Here is a 23,251-nt window from a genome sequence, read left to right on the forward strand (position 1 = left end):
GTACGTGGCCTTTTCCTTGTCTGCAGAAAATCTTGATGGCCATTACAGACTTCCCAAAGGAGCCGCGGCGGGGCTGACGACGGCGTGGGAAGTAGACGCCCAGATTCGGTTCCTGTGCTTCTGAGCTGAGCTTTTCCGTTAAGTGAATTGGAGCATCCTTGACAGGGTCTAGAGAAAAGGACCGCGGCCGCTCGAGTAGGTACCCACAGACGCAGTACAGAACACGGGGTTCGAGTCTTCCCTGAGTCACCTGAGTCGCACGCTTGCCTCCGCGCCGAGGCCGCCTCTCCTGTGGCTGACGACCGCTCACACTTTGCTCCCAGGAGAACCTGGGACCGGCTCCAAAAACGGCCACAACGGACGGAGCCCTTCTTCTTCCCGCAGGAATGGCACCGGGCGCTGGGAGGCGGACGAGGAAGCAGTCCGCAGCCGCGAGTTCAGGCGACACTCCCTCCTGAGTGGACGCGTGGGGAGCCCGAGAGCTAGACGTGTCCGTGAAACAACGTCGCCGAAACCTGCGATGCTGTGGACACACGGGGGTGGGGAGCAGCGGGTCTCAGTGGGGAGTGGCTTCGCTCCTCGGGGGACGCTCAGCCATGTCAGGGGAGTTGCTGGGCCTGGTGGGTGGGACGCGGCTGGACATCCTGCAAGCACAGAAGGCCCCTGCCGCAGAGAACGGTCCCGCCGCCAGTGTCTGCGGCGCCGAGGCTCAGGAGCCCTGGGTCACAGAAAGAACAGAAGTGTCGTTTCGTGGGCCGGAGCTGCCGACAAGGAGTTCGCGTGGGCGTTTAGGCATCATCGCTTTGTGGAGCGGCCAGTGGCTGCAGAGAGCAGCTCCCGCCTGAACTCCGCGGCGAGTCCAGGCCACTGTCACCTGAGAGCAGGTCAGAAGGGGCGTTGTCCCAGGAGAAACCCATAGCGGTGTGGCCCCACGGGCGGACCCCTGCTGGCGGGTCCCTCCATGTGCAGGGCAGGACCCAAGCTACTCTCCTGCGACCTCGTGATTCCAGAACACACTAATCAAAACGTAGCACCAAAATCAACCTCAGAACATGTCCATCGCCCCCAAAAGAAACTCTGTCCCGTTAGTAGTGGGTCCCATGACCCCCTAGCTTGGCCCTAGATAACCACTGACCTGCTCTCTGTCTCTGTGGATTTGCCTGTTCTGGGCAGCTCACATAAAAGTAGTCGCATAATGGGGTCCTTTGTGTCTGACTTCTTTCGCTTGGCACAACGTCCTCACGGCTCAGCCACGCCGTACCACGGATAAGTACGCTATTCCTCTTTGTGGACAAATAATCTTCTGTTCCACGGACATAACACGTTGCTTGTTTATTCATCGGTCGATGGGCATCTGGGCTGCTGCTGCTGCATTTTGGCTGTTGTGCATAAAGCGGCTTTGAACATCCGTGTGTAAGATTTTGCCTGGGTATGCGTTTTTATTTCTCTGGGCTGGGGCAGTCACCCCCCTCCTGAGGCGGGAGGCTGGACCCCAGGAGGGGTCCGTCACCCAACAAAGTCAAGGTTCGTCAGGAAAAGAAGAGAATAGATGCTGGGCGAATAACCAGTGATGTTTCCTATTTTAATGAGGGTTGAATTTCACAAGCATCCTACAGGCTTTGACAATGAGCCATTTTCTTCACCAAGCTGAGAAAGCATTCTCCAACCTCTCGTTTTCAAAGGTCTGTTCTTTACTTAGAATGCACGTTTACTTTTACCCAATGCTGCTTTGCCATCAAGTGATATTATTTTATGTTATAAATTTTGACATATTGTGAAATGCTATATTTAATAGATTTCTCGATATTAATATATCTTTAAATTAATGGGATTAAAACTTACCCGTTTGTAGTGGACAATTCTCTGAATATGATGTTAAAACTGTTCTTATAGTTCTCTATTTAAAATGTCCACATCTAAGTTATATTACATATGTAGAGGTGTGGCTGGGCTGTCGCGGGTTCCTGAAACGGATGGTCGGCACCGGGAAAGACGCTTTTTTTGAGGGAGAAATCAGAAACACAAAAACCGTTTCTTTCACAGTGATAAGACTGACGAGGCTACTCACCTTGGCGCGTTAACCCGACTTCCTGACGCGCTCCCTCCGTGTGCCGGGAACCCGCTCCGTCCCGGGCAAGGCGGCGAGGCGCGTTGCCCGCCACGGGCCACGCGGGTGCTCGGCAGAAACTCCGTGTTCCCGCTGGGGCCGGAAGCAGACGCCACCTTCCCAGACCAGCCAGCTCGCCCCCTCACACCCTGCCTTTCCCAAACTTGTCCGGCAAAATTCCTTTGAAAGTAGCAGTGCCGTGACTTTGCTATTTTTCATTATCACTTCAGCAAAGGTCAAGATCAGAATTGTTAAAATTCAAGAAGAGAATTATTGGTTGGAAACTCTTCGCTCCTTGGGAGCGTGCAATATCTGGGCATCTTTAACTGTCACAGAGATTTAAGGAAATTTTTTTTTTTGCCTTAGAAAGTAATTTTTCACACTGCCAAGAAATATGGAAAGTAGCAACAAGCACAAATTCACATATAATTTTATCACCACAGCAAACTGCATTTTCATGTATGTTCTTCGATTATTTTTTTTAGAATTAATTTTATAGAAATAATTGCGATTCCAATTTTGGTAAACTCCTTTTCACTTACCATTATATTGTAAATCTTCTTTCATGTTGCACAACGGTGTTCATATCCAACTTGTTGAGTGACTACCTGGAAAACTCACTTTTAAATTAGATCCAGAAATTTCAAAAAAGAAAAAAAAATTAACTTAATTAGCCGACACCAGACCACGAAGAAGCCCTGAAAAATGTCATTTTAGAAATCTATTGACATGGCAAGATGCTCATCATATGTTTTTAAGTGGAAATAAGTAACTTGCAAAATAATTATTTCTAGATAGTGATTTTTTTCCTTTTGCCTTTTTTGCTTTCTGTAATGAGCATGTGATAATGGGATAATTATTTTGTAATGAAAAGAAAAAAAACAAAGAAAACTGTACGGGGAAAAAAATACTGAGTGGAGATCCGATGCTAAATGCCATACCTTGCTCTTGAAGTCACTCTGTGTTTAAAATTAAGAACCAAGAATCGTGGACAAAGCATACTACCTGTGGAAAGGAGTTTGCCTTTCTTTGCTTGTGTGGTTGGAGAATTTTCAGGAATGCCCCATGTACAGGCGAGGTCACTTGGGCCACTGGGGGAGGAGGGTGGTACAGTCCTAATGGGGAGCTCAAGGGCAGGACCCTTTGACCATGTGTCTCAGGGCCTCTTGGAAGTGGGGTTACCTGACCTTAGACCAGGGGTTCTGGCCTGAGTCAGATGTATCCTTTTAATGGAAATCGATACCTCTGCCCAGGGGAAGTGGTCAACAGCATCGTGTGGGTGAGCCACGTGGCTCTGAGCCTAGGCTCAACGAGAAAGCTTCCTGTTGCTCCGTGTAGGTTGGCTCAGAATTTAGAAACGCAATCCCCTAGTTACGAGGCCTGGTAAGTGGCAGGCCTGGCACCGGGAATTCTGGAGCGAAGGTGAGGGTAATCGCTATGTTCTTCTTATCTGCTCCTAAGGGGACACAGGTAAGTAACCGAGTGATTAAGATTTTACACAGTAAATGCTACAGTGATGTAGATGTGTAATATATAAATAAATCATAATAAATATTAATGAGTATAAGAGATACACTTTGGTTCTTGGCATCCAGCTTCTAAAACCAGCGGAACCCGTGCGGTGAAGACTGTCTTTCGTGTGCCAGCGAGATGACCGTGGCTTCCCAGGTGGCTTCCGGAAGGGGGCTGCTTGCCAGGAAAACCGAGGTGTGACTTTAAGCCCCAACCCCTGACCTCGCTGAAGCGGGGGGTGGACATTGAGTTCTCTACACGGTCAGCGACACAGTCAGTCAGTCGTGCCTACTTAATGAGACCTCCATAAAATCCCCTCGGCGCCGGGGTTCAGGGAGCCTCTGAGTTGGTGAGCACATGGAGGTCCTGGGAAGGCGACAGCCCTGGGGTCGGCCAGAGGCCCTGCACCCCGCCCCCATACCACACCCGCCTCACCCATCTCTTCTGTTTGGCTGTTTTGGAGCTCGAGCTCTTTATAATAAACTGGCAATAGTAAGTAAAGCACCCTCTGGAGTTTTGTGAGCCACTGTGGGGAATCACTGAGCCTGCGGAGGGGCCCATGGGAACCCCTGATTTACTGCCGGTTGGTGAGAAGTACAGGTGGCGACCTGACCCTTGTGACCGGTGCCTGCAGTTGGGGCCGTCTTGTGAACCCAAGCCCTTACCCAGTGCAGTCCGAGCCCTTCCCTGGGTAGTCGGTGTCAGACCTGAACGGACGTAAGGGTGCCCGGTTGGTGTCCAGAGGACTGGAGGTGCTGTTGGTGTTGGGACAAACACCGGGCGGCTGCCATCTGGGACGCCATGTGGCCCTGGGCACCGAGACGGTCTGAGAAGGGTTTCTGGAGTTGATTAAGTGGAGACCTAAGGCTGGCCAGTCAGAACGGGGAGGCGAGTGTTATAAAGACGGGATTCCGGGCAGATGGCAAATCACATGTCACGGTCAGGAGGTGAGTGTCTCGTCGTAAATGCAAGCTGTAAGTTGGCCTTCTGGGTCGGACACCGCGTTCTCTTATGAGTTGGATTAGTGTGAGTCAGTCCTGACTCGGCGACAAAGTCGGTTCTCCCAGCCTCCGCATCGGAGGATGAGATCGGCAACACCGCGGTCCCACTGGAGCAGTGACAGGAGCCCGTGTGCCAAACGGACCTGCCCAGGCAACACCCCTGCCCTTTTTTTTTTTTTTTTTTTGCAAAACTATTCAAACTTCAGTGAAAGTTCTTAAATAGTTGTGGTGGGCAAGTTTATTCACAGCAAGTAACTGAAGACAGGCTCAGTGTTGTTTTAAAATAGGGTTTTCTTTTAAAAACTGACTCCACGGTATCAGGAATGGCCCGGCAAGGGTATACCGCGGTGGCACACATACCCCGCCCAAATGACAACCTTGACTTTCCACACATCTGCGGCCCCCTTTGGAGTGAGCCTTCCACACCTGCGCTTACTCGGTTCCAGTCACAGTACCAGCTCCGACCTACATTCCAGAGACGACCTGAGTGACGGCTGGATCTGGTCCCGTTGAGCCTCGCCAACACGGCAGGCAGCTTTCACACGGAAGCGTCTGGCGCTGTGTCAACGATCATCCAACATGTGTAAGCGCACCGTGAACCAGGCCCCCGCCTCTACCGTAGCACCGGTAAGCTACGAATGCACGAATGCACACTCGGACACACACACCCGCAGGGCGTCTGCAGTGAGTCTGTGAGTGCTGGGCGGGCTCCCCCGACAGGGAACTCTTACTGCGCGCTCGCTACGTGCGAGGCGCTGTTCTAAGTGCTTCATGTGGATGATTTCATTTAGACCTCGCAATGGCCCCATTACCTGGATGTTGTATTGTCCCCCCGGTTCACACGGGTAGGCGGGGGAGACGCCCCCTCACCCACATTTTCCGCTGCCTGTCTGCTCTGACGATGCCGGGGCGTCGCTCCCAGAAACTCTGCATTTCCTCGGAGCGTTCCCTGTGGCGTTTGGTGCTTAGTGTGTCTCTGCCTGCGTAATACATGGATGAGAGCTCTCCTCGAATGTCCCGTTCCAGTTCACGGCCCCCTGGTGACGTGAACAAAGTGTCGCCATTGAAACAGTCGTAAAGAGCTGTCGGTACACCCCCACGGAGAGCAGCGCGGAGCCACTGGACCTCCTGTGAGGCCATTACTGAGGGAGTCCTTCCTGGTGGTGCCTTCCTGGCTCTAGCGTCTGTTTTAAACATTCATTGGAAAAGTTTGCTGATAAGTCAGGAGAGTAACCGTTAGATTTTGAAATGATGGTTTGCTTTACAGAGCCCTTTCATGCGTTGCAAGCACTTAAGCAGCTGCCTTATTTTAGGAAGAAAGGCAACCTGGACTAATGCAGAGTTGGGAACAGAGATAACAATGGCCACCACCCCACCTTGAGGGCCAAGCACAGGGGGGCTCAGGAGCGAGGGTCCGGGGTGTGCCCCCCACACCTTCCGCAGCCACTGAAAACACACCTTCAAAGACGGACGCAGAATCTCTTTCGATGCTTTTATTGACAATGTGAACACAACGTTCAGCTCAGCGGTCAAGTACTTCTTTACACGTTTCAGAGAAAAATAAAGATTCTTGTGCAAAGACTTTATGTTTATTCTTTGGATATGTTCACATTTTGTTATAGCGTCCATGCTCAGACATGTTTGTTTACAGTGGTTTGCGATTCACATTCTTTTATAGAGGCTTTTTTTTTTTTTTTTTTAAATTTGTTTTAAGAGTCAGCATTCTATTCTGGAAAAAAGAAAAAAAGGAAAGATGGCCGCCTGGGAAGGAGCAGAGACGAGGGTGCGGGGCACACCTGTCATCGGCGGGGGCTGGCGTCGTGGCGGCGCCCGCGAGCCCCGAGGCTTCGGAGGAGGTGGACTGCGGGGCGCTCCACGCCATGAGGGAGCCATCTGATTTGTCACATAGGGTCAGCGTGAGGAGCTGCTTGCTCCTCATGGAGCTTGTCGGGAACGTAAGTCAGGCCCCGAGGGGCTCCTGACTGAGCACTGACACCGGTCACCGGGATGCGCGGGCTCGTGCCTGGTGACCTTCCTTTTTGTCACACTCACGGACCTTGGCTCCCTGTTCCCTCTGCCCGAGCACGATGATCTGCAGGCTTTCTGACGCGGGCCTGGCGGCCGGGGGCGGCCGGGGGCGGCCGGGGGCGGGGGGTGGACGATGTCGCACAGAGTGAAGCCAGACGAGGCTGTCGATGATGATGTGGCCGCCACTCGTCAGCCTTCCTGGATGTGGCGGGAAGGGCCGTCCCTGGATGGATGGTGAGGGCGAGAGGGGCAGAGGCCCTCGGGAAATTTCCCGAGGTCACCCCCTCTTTCCCCTCAGCAAGGATTCCTGGTGCTACGTCTACAAAGAGAAGTCCTACTACTGATTTCATAATTTCCAGGGTCCCCACACCCAAAAGGGACACCACGTGCTAGTGACTTCATACACCCTCAGTTCTGATCACCATCTTCCTGAGCAGACAGACAATGAGGAAAAAGACAGTGGTTATAGTGAGGCTTGCTGTATTTGGTGTAGATACATCTTCTTGATGAGTTGAAAATGCCTCAAAAAAAAAAAAAAAAAAAAAAGATGCCACTTCGGTCAACACTCCAATTCAGTGACCGTGAGAAAGTGCTCGGTGTGAGTTTGCTACCCGCGGGTAAAGTGTGTCCCCTGGAGTAATCCCAAAGGTTTGCAGATGGGGGATACAGCATGACTAAGCAGAAGGAGCAGAAACCCTTCCGACAGAGAGTCAGGCATGGTTTCATTTTGATAGTCCTAGAAATGCTCCTTTTTGAAAAACTCTGTTTTAATAACCGGCACTCGTGTTAACACTGAGAGTCATTATGAAATCGTTTCTAAAAATGTCTCCTTTAGAGGCACTTTGTCCATTAAGTTTACGGTGAAGCCACATCTATTAGCTTATTGCTGCAAAATTAACGTTTAAAATCAAATGATCGATTTGGTAATATTTTCTGAAAAGCAATTTCTTTCTAAATTTGCAATAACTAAGCGGAATGAAAGCTCATCGCGTTTTGATTTCTTCCCGGCAATTTAAACATTCGACATTCGCGTGAACTCTCGTACGTTCTCACTTAATCGCCACGCCGATTTGTGCACAGCTGGGTTTTCACCAGTGCCGTGTGTAAAGACAGAATCTTAAGGATGAACACATCGTTCTGCCTCTTGCTTGTGCCGCCTTGGGAATCGGCGCTCTCTGAAAGTGTAACTGAGAGTATCGCTCTGAAAGCCATGGATGGAGTGCGGCGGGTCCGCGGCACCCGGCTCCGTGAGACCCGCCAGTCCCTGCAGTCCCTCGGGACTGGTTTCACCGCACCCACGGCTTCTTCTCCACGTTTGCCGGAGGGAAAACGCAGGGACTTAAACCTGAGAAATCTCTAAGGACTTATGCCTGGAATTCACTCACGAATGGCCATCCCTGCAAAGGACGGAATTGCGCACTTTTCGCGTTCTATCTGCGGGTTGCTGAGGCCCGAGACGGCTCTGTGCCGGGCTCGCAGGCAGCTCTGGTTTTTTTTGTTGTTTTTTTTGTTTGTTTGTTTTTGTTCTTAATAGGGACACAATGAAAGGGATCCCTGTAACTGCTTTTGTTATTTTGGAAATATCTTGAGCTGTGTGTGTGTGCGCATGCATGCATTTGTGTGTGCATGCATGCGTACACACATGTGTGCACGCATGCATTTGTGTGCATGTGTGTGAGTGCATGCGTGTGCATGTGCACATGTGTGCTTGTGGATGTGCATGTGTGTCCATATGTGCGCGCACACGCACACATACATGTGTGTGCGTGTTTGCATATGTGTGCACGTGAGTGCATATGTGTGCATGTGTTCGTGTGTGTGCATGCGTTCACGTGTGTGTGGGTGTGTGCGCGCGTGCATGCGCACGTGTGTGCATGCGTGTGCATGTGTTCGCGTGTGTGCACATGTGTGTGCATGTGTTCACGTGTGTGCATGCGTGCGCACACGTGCTTGGAGAAGGGACGCGGGTGGTCGGCGGCAGGACTCGGCTGCAGGCACCACGGCGTGGGCGTCCCGGCGCGGTCCGGCAGCTACACGTCGAACCAGTGGGCCCCCATGCAGGCGCGGTTCCACTCGCAGCCGCAGTTCCAACACCACTCGAGCTGGCACTGGGGCTGCGGGCACTTCATGTGCATGCACCCTCCTGCGGGCAGGGGACACAGGCTCAGTGCTGGGGAGCGCTCGTCCCCACACCCGCCCCACACCCGCGCCGCCCCAGAAACGGCTCTCCACGGCCACCACCCCGAGCGAGCTGAGGAGAACCAACCGGAGCGCGCGAGGGCGTTTCGGGGTGCGGCCTGCAGCAAGAGCGCCCCCTCCACCGAGGGCGCAGCGCGGGTGTCGACCCGAGCGAGCACATTTCCTCTCCCGAAGTGGGGTTTGGAGACGAGTGCTTCGCGTCGCACCGATGGGATCAAGTCCTTTTTAAACGATGTATTAAATTCAATATTTTAAATATGGATTAATATACGAAAATTGCTACGTGCTATAGAACAATGTAAAGTTAATCTATGAGTAATTTTTATCATCTCTTTAGTGTGATTTGTCTTGGCAAAATTTATAAAACGGGAGTTGGGACAGAAGGATTAGAATATGTAATAGGGAGTCCGTTCCTTCAAGCCAGACGGAATTTTATTTAAAACGAGAATAGAAAGAAGCTAATGAGCACGGCTAGGAGCTTCACACCTACTACTCAAAAGCAGCTCGCGAGCGTGTCACTTGGCTGCAGAATTTCCTCAAGGTCGAGGACAAGGCCTGAGGTTTAACCGAGATCTCTGTGAGTTCGGTTCCAATGTCCCTTCTTTCACAGAGGAGGGCCTTTTCAGCATGAGACGAAAAGTCCCTTACTTCGGGACTTATCTGGGGATTCCTCGCCTTCTCCCGTGTGTTAAATAAATACGTTCCTCGTTTGCTTCTGGGACTCAGACGCCAAGTCTGTCACGAGGTGATAGGAAGTTATTCATTCGTCTGCAGTTATATGCAGAGGGCTGTTTCGGACCAAATTTCCCAAGTACTCCAGCCAAACGCAGTTCCTTCGCTTGAATCCTACATAACCTTGAATTGTGCTCCATTATTCACCTTTACCAATTCTCTCGTTAAGCCATTTTTTTTTCCTTGCCAGATTCTCCACGTAATTGCTTCAGCACGGCCTCATTTGGTATTACGAGAAAACTGGCGTGAGAATGTGAACAGCAGCAACAACACAAGAAAACGAACGCCGCACACTAACCCGGCAAGCTCCGGGGAGGGCCGCGTGGTGGCCCTGCAGGCTCGGAGACGGAAAGAAACACACGGAAGGGTCTGAGCGCACACGTTTCTAACTGAAAGCAGCTCCCGGCGCCTCCTGGGCCCGTGGCTTTCTGGACAAGGGTCGGGCTTTACCTTAAGCGAGCCTGCCTTCTGTCTTTCTGCGTCTAAGATAACGTACTTTTGAAATAGCGGAGTCAGCCCTTTTTCTCCAGAACCCACAGGGCACAGCCCACGGAGCCCTTGAGGTTGTCTTGGCCTCTGGCTACCGTCTCTAGGCCCTGCACCCCATGGGACAGAAGTGGGTGTCCCTCCTGTTTATTTTTTGTCCGGACCCAGAGATTTCCCCGCCTGGCTTCCCCCACCCTTAATCTACCTCCCACCAGCGAATGCTCTCACGTCTCCTCCTTTGACTCCGACCTATGACGGAAGCCGCAGAACTGCCATTCTCTGGAGCATTTTCTTAATCCTTGAGAAAGGATTGAGATTTTGCTTCCCAGCGAGTGTCGTCAGTTTGGCTCAGAGAAACTCAATAAAATTCTCTGCAGGTTTGGATGTTTCTTGCTTCGGCAAGAACTTCTACTAATTTAAAGTATTTATGAACAGATAACTAAAGGCATTTGTTTTAGGATAATTGAAGGGCATTTACTTCTTTTTGGTTTGTTTTAAGGATCACTTAAAAATTATGAATATGTGGAAAATAAAGGGGGAAATCCGCTTACGTTTTTATATCTTAATAGTTCTCATTTAGGATTACACAACTGCAGGATTGTGTAATTTTCAACACATTTAATGCTTGTGTACTTCTGATAGAAATAGTATGATAAAAAATGCAACACAGTATGATCTCTTACGTTTCTCTGGAATATCGTAAACAATTCTTAAGCAATAAATTCAAGTTCAATGAAGCATTAAAGTGATGCTAACTGAAAGGTTGAGAAGGTTTTCCCATTATACCGAAATCTTAACAGATACGGACCACCAGCATTACAGGTAAGGTCTTATTACAGAAACCAGAGCCACGATGGCCCCGCGGAACGAGAAGAAAGGAAGCAGGAAGAGAGTTTCTTCCTTTCCCTTCCCGGCTGGACACACGCCAGGCAACATGCTAGACGCCATTCTCCGGAGAAGCATCGGGGACTCTAATCCTGAAAGCTTCGTCAGCTTTAAGGTAAATGCTGGCAAGAAGCCGCTGACACCCTCACACTCGTTTGTGGGTATTCAGACGAAAAAAGGGGCGTCCCGCTGGGAGAATCCTGCCCCCAGACGACTCGGCCACGAGCAACCGAGGTGACAGGTGACGCCGCGGCCCTGGCTGGCGCCTTGTCGGTGGCACCTTGTCCTTAGATTTGGTAAGAGAGTGACAGCTCCCGAACGACCGGAAGGCACACTGAGCTGGCAACAGGCGCGTACTGATCGGAGCGTGGAACCAGGGCCTCCTCCGTGTGAGGTGGGGGCGACGTGCCCGGGGCAGGCCCAGGATAGCCCAGCGGCACAGGGATTGTTTCAAACTAAAACCCCTGGGGGAGCAGCGGGGGCGGCTCAAGTTCCCTTAGTCTCCCCCGCACTGCAGGGAATAAGTCTCCGTGAGAGGCCCCCCTCCCCCACCCCCAAGCTGAGAGACAAGCCATCACCAGAGTTAGGGCCTGGGGCCGAGAAGGCCACCTGAGCGGGGCCTGCAGCGCCTCCTGGGCTTCCCGCCCAGGCCCGGGCCACCCCCGGCTTCCTCTGGACGGGCCCTGCCTTTCTTCCTCCTGTCAGTTTCTCACATGTTTATCGCCCCTTTGTCTAGATTGTATTAAAAAGCGCCTGGTTCGGTCGCATCTTTGGGCCTCCTGCTACGATCCGAGCATCGCGTCGTGAGGTCACCGGGCACGTGCATTGAACCGGCGCTTCTCCTGGTAACCCAACCTCGTGGCGCTTTAGTTAGGCTGTTATTAGTCCAGCCGCAAGGACTGAAGGAGGACGGAGGAGGCGGATCCTCCCCTTCCCCACCCGGAGGAAGAAACTTCCGAAGGTCGCAGGGGATTGTGAGAAGTGTGCCAGGCGGGGTCCAGCCTGGGCTGAACACGGGACCCAGTCTCAGGGTCGCTGTGGCTTTGCGGGAGGAGGAGCCGCTCGGCTGGGATCAGCTGACTGAGAAACGGGCTGGGAACTAGGCAGCAAGACTAGCGCTTCCTGCTTAATGCGCCTACACTCGTTTTGGTTGTAAAATACACTTTAAGACAGTTTAGATTTTCATTAATAAGCTTAAAATTTCAGCTTTTCAGTTCGGAGGTTAAAATTCTACAGGTGAAAAATCCCTGCTTCCCATCGATAGTGCATCACAGTGGTTCAGAGGAGTGACCTGAGCAGGACACGTTTCTACAGTCGCGAGCCACCTGGCTCCTTCGGGGCCACCTCCCAGGGCCGCCAGCGTGGCCCGACTCAGAGGCCCTGCCGCCCACATCGCTCCCCTGCTCGGCCGCAGCGGCTCCGTGTCTCACAGAGTCAAGTCCGAGACCTTTGTGTCTCACGAAGGCCCCACACGCTCCGGCCACCCAGCAGGCAGCACGTGCTCCTGCCGAGCGGCGTCTGGGCTCGCCGCTCACGCCCGCGTGCGCCGGTCACACGCGCCGTCTGGGCTCGCCGCTCACGCCCGTGTGCGCCGGTCACACGCGCCGTCTGGGCTCGCCGCTCACGCCCGCGTGCGCCGGTCACACGCGCCGTCTGGGCTCGCCGCTCACGCCCGCGTGCTCCGGTCACACGCGCCGTCTGGGCTCGCCGCTCACGCCCGCGTGCGCCGGTCACACGCGCTGTCTGCCCGGCGTCTCTCCCGCCTCCTCGACTGGCCATGCCAACCGCTTGGTGGTTTCGTGCTCGGGCCCCGCCCCCTCTCCGGAGCCACCTCCTCCCCGGCCTTCGCGGTTCCCTAGCTTGTCGTCTCCAGCACATTTTATCAAAACTGACCTGCCTATCTCCTTTACCCGCGACTTTTGAATTCAACCAATATTTATTAGGCGGGCATTTTTCCGGGCCCAGGGGATAGACAGACAAGGTTCCTGGCCTTCGATGGCAACAAACGGGGCTCTTGGTGCCCAGTGCGCCTTCCTCCGACGCGCCTGCTACGGGGTGCAGGCTCCTTGAGCCGCGCCGCCCCCCGCCCTGCGAAGGCCTCTGCCCTCCATCTCCCTCCCCGGTGCCCTTTTCACACGGCTCAGAGGGTGCGGGCTGGAAGACCCCTCTGACTCGCTGGCCCCTTCCCTGCGCAGGCGCTGGCCACCCCACGGCATGTCTGGGAAGGGGCCAGCACGCAAAGGAAGGAGAATAACACACGGGGAACGCTCTTCTTTTTGGGGGTATGCTCGGCCTGCGCCTGCTGCTCTGAAGCGCGCCGGCCCTCTCTCGTTTATCCGAGACTCTCTGGCGCGCGCGTCTGTGGAAAGAGAGGCCTGAGAGGCTGTCACGGGCCTGCTGGGCCCACGTGACAAGCCAGCGCTCAGCGGCCCCCGAACCAGGGCGCCGGCAGCGCACAGTGAGGGGTGCGTGGGGGAGGCCCGACCTGGTGCCTCGCTTTATTTCTCATCTGGGACGACGCCGTGGCCCCCACCGCATACACGTGCACGGGCCTCACAGTAGCAAGGCCCCCGGGCGCCGGGCTGGATGGCTTTAAGCCGGCCGGCATGTCCAGGATGGAAGGCAGCAGGTACCCCCGTGCTGCGGAGAGGTACGAGGGTCACGGAGAAGGAGAAGCGCAAGGGACGCTCTGCCTAGGGACTAGAGTCTGACTTCAGACCGGCCGCAGGGCTGGGCAGGACCACGCCGCGAGGCCATCGGAGCGGGGCAAAGGTCAGCGGGGGAAGGGAAGCCCACATCGGCGGGGGAAGGGAAGCCCACAGCCACAGCTCGCTGCCCCCCCCACAGAGCCGAGCGGGTTAATGTCACTTAATCCAGGGGCACCTCCAATGCGAGAGCTGCGTGTCCTAACGTGGGGCGCCGATACCCCACGGCAGGGAGGGAGAAACCGAAGCCCAGGGTGGGGCCCAGCGTCCAAGGGATGTGAACTGTTGTGACACAAGAAAAAAAAATTCGTGGCCAAAAAACTGGGAAGCCAATCGGTTAAACAAAATTAAACAGATTTCCTTCCCAGAGGGGTTCCGAATCGCTTTAATCGGCTGAAGTACATTGTGAACGGGGCGATCGCAGCTCCCTACGTGACTTCGGTGCGAATCGAAGGACCTGATACTTGCAGAGAACCACGAACGAGCATTCGGCAAGCGCCTCCCGCGAGCTGGCTTTCCTGTTGTTCTCCAGGAGGGGGGCACGGTAGGGACCCATCGCCAGTTTATCTGGCAGAGTGACAGCCCCTGTCCCCCACGGAGCGTCTCCGGACACCAACGTCCGGTGGAGCACACGTCGGGAAACATTAGACTCGGGAACGCCCCAGCATCTTTTCCTGTTGTCATTAACCTAGTATTAGTAATATTAACCTAGTATTAGTAATATTAATCTAGTATTAGCAATATTAGACACGGCATGTCTGATATTACTAATAACAATGAGGGCAGTTGGGTGAGGACTTGTGGCTTAGGAGGTCAGGAAGCCTGACGTGGGAAAGCTGAGGCTCTGACTCTGGCCCGACGGCTCCGAAGCCCCTGAGCTGACCTTGAATTACGCAGTTATAAACCCCACGAGACGACGCCCTCCAAGACGCGGGGCCGTGGAATCCGCCCTTCTCCGTGCGGCCCGGACTCACTCACCGTTTTTCTCCACTGGCACGTGGCAGCGGGGACAGGGCTTGGTGGTGTTCTTGATGGTTTCTTTGGAAGATGCTTCCCACCGGGCCTGCTCTGCCGCCTTCTCGTCCACTCTGTAGGCCTGGGGAAATGAAGGCGCAGGGGTTGAAAGTCAGGTCTTTCTATTGGGGTTGAAGTGTGGGTTCCTTAAATGCTGGTCTGGGAGAGTCTTAGAGGTGGACGTGCCCTCAGGCAAGCAGCTCAGACATAAACTCACTTGACAGGTGTTGGCCAGGGCTGGGCCCACGTGGAAGGCAGTTTTGTGGGCATGAGGTCTGTGCTTACGAGCTAAGAAAAGGTGGCTCCATTTTATAGTGCAAGGCCCTCTCTTTCGTTATTTTGAATTACTGTAATAAATAACACTTACGGGGCGCTTACATATGCAGGCAAGGTGATAAATGCTCCAGGAACATTTCTCGTTAGATGCTTCATCTGGTGAATATGCTTGTTTATTTATTAATTTTTTTCACACACTGAGGATTCAATGAGTTAAACGATTGCCCAAAGCTGGTAAGTTGGAGAGTCTGCGTGACTCCGAAACCTTTGCTTTTACACTTTCTTCTACATCATTCTTGCACCTAGAAAATGGGAGACTCCGCGTGTCGCCACGGAGGAGACAGGAGCAGGGACAAGGAAATGCAGGGGATGTGACAGAAGGTGGTGGCGGGAACCGGGGACAGACAGACCGTGGGCCCCGCTGCTGCCTGGGTTCGAACCTCGGCTCCCCCAAGTGGTGGGCTTTGGAAAAACGTTCGTTAACTGGACGTTCTCATCTCACAGATGGAAATAAAAACTGCCTGATGCATTGGGGGTGTCGAGGGTGAGGCGGGTTTATTTTTTTTTTAAAGACTTGGAATGAGTATCTGACACATACTGTTACAGGATAATATGAATTACCTCAGGACCTATAACACGGCAAGCTCTCAGAAATGTTTGCTAATATTATTCTTGTCGGAGGAGTAAATTATCCCTGACTCTTTCCACACAAAGGAGGAGGCGTTTCAAAGCGGATGTTCGTTCCGCACCTGTCTAATTAATCGTTCAGACGCTGTGGTCTCTTCCACTTACTTCGACACTGAGTGATGTGTGCAGGGTAAGAACTGGTACATTTTTGGGTTCTGTATAAGAACATTGTGGTCAGAAATAGATTTTGAAATGTTAATCCGAACAGAACCCCCCTACCTTGGCCTTGAGAGTATTTTAAATTTTTTCTTTTATGCTTTAAAATTAATATAGATGTGAAAAATCATTTTGTTAACTTATAATGGCTCTTAAAATACTCCTAGAGCTATGTTTAGGTTACGAAACTACTGAAAATGCCTAAAAATAAAAATGTGTGAAGAAATCAAACACCATGATACCATGAAATGCTCTAATACTCTGATATTACTCGAATAATAATACTGATAATACTTCACATGTTTATAACACAGTTTTTACCCTGACATTTCCATTATTTCCAATAACCTTGATAAATCAGCAGCGTGGACATCAAACTTATTTTACAAATGAGGCTTCTGAGTAGTAAAAAGGCCAGGTGCCAGGTTCAAGGACGCTCACCTTATGCATAGCAGCGTTAGTGCCAAGAATTTGGAAAACTGGAAAGATGGAGGTCCCACCCAGAGATGCTCCCACACAGGCTTCTCACCCCAGTTTTGTGCTTTGAGGATACAACTCTGCCCAGCCCCGTCGGCTCCCAGCACGTGGCTCAGCTCAGAAGCTATGACCTCAGAGCAGTCTTCCTACGTATCCGGTGGCTCAAGCCAGCCATTTCCTGTATAGCTACAAATTGCCTCGGCAAGGTCAGGTACTAGCGTGAGAGCCCGAGACGGGACCACGGTGGTTGTCTGTACGGTGACGACTGTTCCGTGACGCTCAGAGGTGTCTGCAGCGGGAGACGCGGTTCGGAGCAGGGCTCGGAGCCGCCGTGCGGAGCTTACGTCCCCGCTTCGCTCGTGGCTTGCTGCGGACGCGTGGACGGTCTCTGCTCGCCTGTGGGCGTGATGAGCGCAGCACTCGCCTCACGAGGGTGGTTGTGAGTCCGCGAGACGGACACGCGGGGGGCTCGGCACAGAGCCTGGGGCGCCCGAAGGCTACGTTTGCGATTTCTGTGACCACGGCCATCATCGTTCTGCCGTCATCATCACTGTCACCGTCTCCACCTAACAGAGACGGGACTCGCAGACTGTGGGCGTCTGTATAAACTGGAAAGACCCCTGGAGGCCTGGCTCGGCCTTGAGTCCTCTTCACAAAATCCAGGTAACTCAGAGCGCTCTCACGGAGCTTTTAAGATGTGTGTCTGGGAGACACGGTTAATATACACGTGAGTCAGCCTAAGTAGAGAGCCCGCTCACGAGTGTGCTATCTTGCCTGCTTCAGGAAGCCGATTTGTGACGCCTGTTTAGTTACTAATTGGACGAGTGTACCCTAATTCTAAAAGTTGATTTAAATCTATTTTCCGAAAAACGATCAGTTTGCCATAAACCATTGGAAACACAGTGGGCTTCATTCAGACCTGACTGTCTCCAGGTGAATGCCGGCTTGGAAGCATCACCTCTCCATCCGAACCGAACGCCCGATAACACTCACCTGCCCCATCATCACGGAAAACTCCTGCCCCCGTAGAGAGTAGCCTTCTGGACATTCCCCTTCACAGCAAAATCAGAGGGCCAAGGCCATTGCCTGGGAGCAGCCCGCCCCCTGCTGGCGAGTCAGAACACTGCCTCGCCTTGCAGGCACGAGGTGTCCCTGAAACTTGGTCTGTTGGTCTCACAGCCTTAAAACGATTACTATCTCATTTGATGGAATATACATACATGATTTATTTATGATGTATTTCTCATATAAAAATATATTTATGTATCATTTATAAATGATTTTGTATATCATTTATAAATATAATAAATATATATTTGATATATACCAATATCACATAAATATATCATATAAATATATCACATATCAATATATATCAAATATCAATATAAATATATGATAGATATATTGGAAATAGTATATAAATATACAAACATCTAAATATATAAATACATAAATATCCGTTTATATTTATAGGCTATATGTTTATAGATCAAATAAATATGTGATACATATGTTAGAAATAATACATAAATATATTGATACATGTGAAATACATATATTTATTGATATATTTACATATCAATAAGTATATATGATAAATGTACATTTATCATTTATAAAATATCACAAACATATTTATGATAAATATATTAGAAATACATATATGTATTTATATCTATGTATGGGTGTATCTACGTGTATCTATGTGTCTTTAGAAAGCAAGTCTGTGGTGTGCTGGGGTGTAACAGGGCACCTTGCCAAGGGCTGGGCAGGCTGCTGGGTTACACTGTCTCTACTAAGTTCTAAACGTCCCAGGCTTTGCTTTTGCATGTAAGCTGGGAGAATGTTTTTGATGATGCCAATAGCAGTGGGAATTTCAGTAATCAGTGCAGTGTGTACCGAGCACCACCACTGGATAAGATCTCCTGCTTTGAGGGGAAACGAAGGTAAACAACGTCTATTAGCCTGTTTCGAGGTTGATGGTGAAATGGAACAACGTAATTTTAAGCATCAAGCATGCTAATAGGCATGTTTATGGGAATTTTAAAACACTTTGTGTTCACGTATTATCACACATTGATGAATGGGGGACAAGCCACAGTCGAGCAGGGAAGATAAGCTAAACTTGTATTTTTGATAACGGAGATGTCTAGTTCATGACTTGCGGAGATGTCTAGTTCGGTCATTACAGAAATTACCAACACAGATACGACTTTGAACGTGGAAGCATCAGTAATGCAAAAAAGGCAGCCAGAGCAGAGAACAAAGCCTATCTTCTGTGTAAGGTGCAACCATCTGGGTACACAGCAGACTATTGTTTTTTTTTGCTGGAACTGGCACAGAAATCCATTCATTCGGCGACACGGGTTGGGTGCCCGGGGTGCGCAGGCACGATTGTAGGTACTGGGGATACATCGGGGGACAAACACCATGACCAACGGTGAACAAAAGTCCCTGTCTCGTGCTGCTGGCGGAACAGTGGTTCTCACACTGTGGCATGTGTCGGCATCGCCTGGGGGGCTTGCTCGAACACGAGGTGCTGTGGAAGCCCACGGACCTCCACTCGGTTTCTGAATCGGTGGGTCTGGGACGGGGCCCAGGAATTTGTCATTTGACACGTTCTGGGTCAAATGCGGCTAGTCCATGGACTGCCCCGTGAGAAGCCCTGTGGCCAGAGCGTTTGCGTAACAGTATGTCAACACAGAACGAATTGTGTGTGTGGCTATGTGTGTGTTCTAGCACAAGCTGTTTCGAGTGTGCACGTCTAGTCCCCCAGCCTGAGATAACACTGTGCGGAGTGTATATATTGGGATGAGGATGGAGGAAGAAAGAACCACTGTGTTCAGATTACGCCGCGGATGTCAGGCTCTGGGCTAGGCGTTGGGCATGTGTTGTTTCATTAAATCTTTTTGATTTCACAATCTCGTATTATGAACAAAGAAAACATGGCTTTGAGAGGTTACGTAATCCACTTAAGGATTACTACAGATAGCATATCTGTCAGGGTTCTCCAGAGAGAGGGAGAGAGAGAGAGAGAGAGAACCAATTGGACATACAGACGTATGCGTAAAACATGTGGATTTATTATAAGGAGTTGGCTCATGAGATTATGAGAGCTGTCAAGTTCAAAGTCCGCAGGGCAGGCTGGCAGGCTGCGGCCTCGGGCAGAGCTTCTGTGCTACGGTCTTGAGGTAGAACACCCTCCCTGCCGTGGGGAACCTCAGGCTCTGCTCTCGAGGCCTTCACATGCTTGAAGGAGGCCCACCCGCACGATGGGCACTCCCCTTTACATAAAGTCAACTGATCGTAGGCCGCATCTACAAAGTTCCTTCACAGAAACACCCAGACGACTGTCTGCCACAGCACCTGGGCAACGTAGCCTAGCTAAGTTGACACAAAAATTAAACCATTACAGCTAGTCATGACCGAAACTCATTCTCAAGTACGGATCTGTTTGACTTTCAAACGATTCTGCTTTGCCTCGAATTCCTCACAGAATAAAGCTGGGCAGATAAGAGACACACAGTTCTTGCTGAAAGGATTAATAGTAAACGCGAAAACCAGTGGTGATCAGTTTAAATGCGCTGCACCCCCATGCTGGCCGTGGGCGACTGCCTCAGTGGACGGGAGGTGTCGCATGGCGCACATGACCATTCTCCCCCAGGCTCCGAGCCCTCCTGTGGACGTCAACATGCAAACCCCCACCCCACGTAAATCTATTCACGAACACAGCCTTTACTGCAGCTGGGCCCCAGCTACTAGTTCTTCAAATCTAAAAGTTTTCCACGTCACCCAGAAATGCTGCTCCTGTGGACACAGTCCTCGATGCCCCTGCTCAACACTCCTTTTGTCCCCCAGGCCATTTCACTTGGGCCACTGCTCCTTGCAAAATATATTTCCCTTAAAGGCTCATCGCCATCTGGTGGCCTCGAGGCGCTCTGCAGCTGCTGTCACACAACTGCCAGGCATGCTCTGCCTGGGGGAGAGGAAGAGTCTCGTGTGTGTGTGTGTGTGTGTGTGTGTGTGTGTGTGTGTGGTGTGTGGTGAGCGTGTACGTGTTGTGCACATGTGTGGTGAGTGTGTATGTGGTGTGTGTGGTGTGTATGTAGTGTGTGTGATGCGTGTGTGGTGTGGTGTATGTTGTGTGTGTTGTGCGTGGTGTGGTGTGTGTGTGTGGTGAGTGTGTACATGGTGTGTGTATGGTGTGGTGTATATGGTGAGTGTGTACGTGGTGTGTGTGTGATGTGGTGTGTGTATGGTGTGGTGTGTGTGTGTGTGCGTGTTGTGGTGTGTGGGGTGTGTGCGTGGTGTGGTGTGTGTATGTTGTGTGTGTTATGCGTGGTGTGTGTGTGTGGTGTGTGTGTGTGGTATGTATGTGTATGGTGTGGTGTGTATGGTGAGTGTGTACGTGGTATGTGTGTGTGTGTTATGTGTGGTGTGGTGTGTGGGGTATGTGTACGTGGTGTGTGTGTGTACGTGGTGTGTGTGGTGTGTGTGCGTGTTGTGGTGTGTGGGGTGTGTGCGTGTTGTGGTGTGTGGGGTGTGTGCGTGGTGTGGTGTGTGTATGTTGTGTGTGTTATGCGTGGTGTGTGTGTGTGGTGTGGTGTGTATGGTGAGTGTGTACGTGGTACGTGTGTGTGTGTTATGTGTGGTGTGTGGGGTGTGTGTACGTGGTGTGTGTGTGTACGTGGTGTGTGTGGTGTGTGTGCGTGTTGTGGTGTGTGGGGTGTGTGCGTGTGGTAGGGCTGGGGCGTGGGATAACAAGTTGTGAGCACCTTCCCCTCGCTGGCGAGCTGTTCTCCCACCTGGCTTCCGGGTCTAGCACACAGGTGTCGACCCACAGATGCAGGTGAGGAATTCACATTCAGCCCTTTCCCAGGAACTGGGTCGGGTTCCTGAAATCCCGCTGGACCTGGGAGCCACAGGGGCAGCGCCATTTCCCCGTGTTTTTCCTTTTTTTGGTCTCTCTGTGTTGGCTTCTGTACATTCGGTAAAACAACCACTTCTCCCAGTTGTGACGGAATGGTTCAGTGTAGGAGGTGAATGACAGCCATCGGGCCGCCTGAGCTACTAGCTCTTGCAAACTTCTGTGACTGTTCACGCTTCCTTCTTTATCCTCAGTGGTTCTCAGTAGTTGGGACCGTGCGAGGACCTGTCGGTGTCCCAAAGGGGAAGATGGCATTCACCCTGTAGATACAGGCTGATTAAAAGCCGGGCCCTCAGGCAGCAGCTGGGAGAGTATGTGGTTGGGGCCCCCAGGAGCAATTAGGGGATGGGCATTTTTGCCTGTTCCCTCTCTCTGCTTGGTCCAGGTGTACAGTTCGTGTGTGCATGTGTGCGTGTGTGCGTGTGTGGGGTGGTGGTGGTGGTGGTGGTGCTCTGCTCCCATTTAGATCAGTTTCTTTGTTTTCTACTCGTGAATGCAAGCCCCTTTGGCTATTATGGCCAAGTGATTCGGGGGCCCATTCTTCAGGTGGCACCTGCAAAAACTGAGGTGCCAGATGTGTGCAAAACTCCTCTTGGGGTCATAGTGGTGACTTTGTTTCGTTGTTGGCGTGGACTGGAGGGAGAAGGTGGCGGAGGTGTCTGCTGGCTTCTCTGGTCCCTGGGGAAGACAGTGGCCGGCTTGTGAAAGCATGTGAAGTTAGAAGCATGGACCCTGAACGGCAGCCGTGGAAGCATTTAAACCCTTTAAAGGGAAAGACGGGCAACAAGTATTTTTTTGCCTGCTCCTTCTGTGATGAGCCCTAGGTTGACAGCCAGTTAAGAATGGCTTCTTTGGTTGCTCGGGTCCTCTGGGACACACGCATGGAAGCCTCTTTGACTTTTAAAGCCGGGAGAAGGGAGACCAGTCCCTTGGGTGGCTGCCACACCAGCTGGGGTGCTAACTGTGTCCACTCTCCATCCAGGGAAATACCGCTGACTCGTACGGAGCGTGCCAGAGGGAGGAGGTGGGTGCGGTGTCCTCTGGCTTCTCTGGGCTTTGCGGCGACTCACATCAGCCGCTGGCAGACAAACCTCCTTCGTGGAAAGCCTGGGGGATGGGCGAATCTGCTGCCCGCTCTGTGCTGAGCTCTTCGGGGACAGCGGTGGCGAGTGCCATGCACTCACGAAGAACTGCTTCTTTGTTGGCTGTAGTCGGCGGGTCTCACGGACAATAGTCCTGTTGACTTTCAGAGGCAGGCGTTTGGAGAGCCGGTCCCTCTGGTGGTGCCTTGACGACTGAGGCACTAGATGTGGGGTCCAAACCTTCACCCCTCCAGGAGAAGCTGGGGGTTGGGGGTTCCCTCCCCAAATACGGGGCAGTGCTGGGGGTGGGGACTGTGGTGAGAGCATGTCTCACTCGGCCTTTCCTGCCCATTTCAAAGCGGCCGCTTTCTCAGCCACCTGACGCGTTGGAGCCGCTCGGCCGGGGTCTGGGTCTCCGTGTGAGTGCAGGTCCGCGAGTGTGCGGGGCAGGGAAGCTCGGGAGCGACCCGTGTCACCGCCTCGGCGGCTCCTCCCCGCCCCTCCTTGCGCCTTCCCCACCTCACGGTGCGTGGGGCTCCGTCCGGTTGCCGCCCGGCTGGCCGACATCTACTGAGTCTACATGTGCGGGACTGAGATACAACAGGGAAAAACCTGCACTGAGGAAACTCAGAGGAGTTTAGTGAAGAGACAGGGCACCAGGTTCTAGGGCGACGAATGCGTGAGGGAAGTCTCTACAGTTGTCTGAGAGCTGAGAGGAGGCAGCAGGGTGGGTGGATGGCTTCATGGAGGAGGCGACGTATTATCAGTCTCGAAGGCTGAGAAGGAGCTTGGCAGGTTGGGACGGGCGCACTCCCCTTAGTCACTGTAGATTTATGGAGAGACAGAGACACTACTCCGATCGGGTACAGCCAGTACAAGTGATTCCCCTCGCTCAGTGCAGCTAAAAATCTGGAGGTCTTAGTTTGCCTTCCCGTTGAATAGGGGGAGTGATATCAACTACTCAGAACCCCTGG

At 52.1% G+C, this 23,251-nt stretch overlaps 1 protein-coding gene across 4 annotated transcripts in view; it reads right to left on the reverse strand.

Moving 5' to 3' along the window:
- Positions 1 to 8,508: 8,508 nt before the first annotated feature.
- PRKN (parkin RBR E3 ubiquitin protein ligase) overlaps positions 8,509 to 23,251 on the reverse strand; it is a 943,383-nt gene continuing 928,640 nt past the window's right edge. For all 4 annotated transcript variants that reach the window (XM_036218434.1, XM_036218431.1, XM_036218425.1 and 1 more), the window contains exons 11-12: positions 14,634 to 14,751; positions 8,509 to 8,791 (exon numbers count right to left, since the gene is read on the reverse strand). In XM_036218434.1, the coding sequence (XP_036074327.1) occupies positions 8,679 to 8,791; positions 14,634 to 14,751 (231 nt within the window). In that variant the 3' untranslated portion in view covers positions 8,509 to 8,678. The remainder of the gene's footprint in view (positions 8,792 to 14,633; positions 14,752 to 23,251) is intronic.

Source organism: Rousettus aegyptiacus, unplaced genomic scaffold (genome assembly GCF_014176215.1).
Source record: "Rousettus aegyptiacus isolate mRouAeg1 unplaced genomic scaffold, mRouAeg1.p scaffold_m13_p_1, whole genome shotgun sequence".
Classification (NCBI taxonomy): domain Eukaryota; kingdom Metazoa; phylum Chordata; class Mammalia; order Chiroptera; family Pteropodidae; genus Rousettus; species Rousettus aegyptiacus.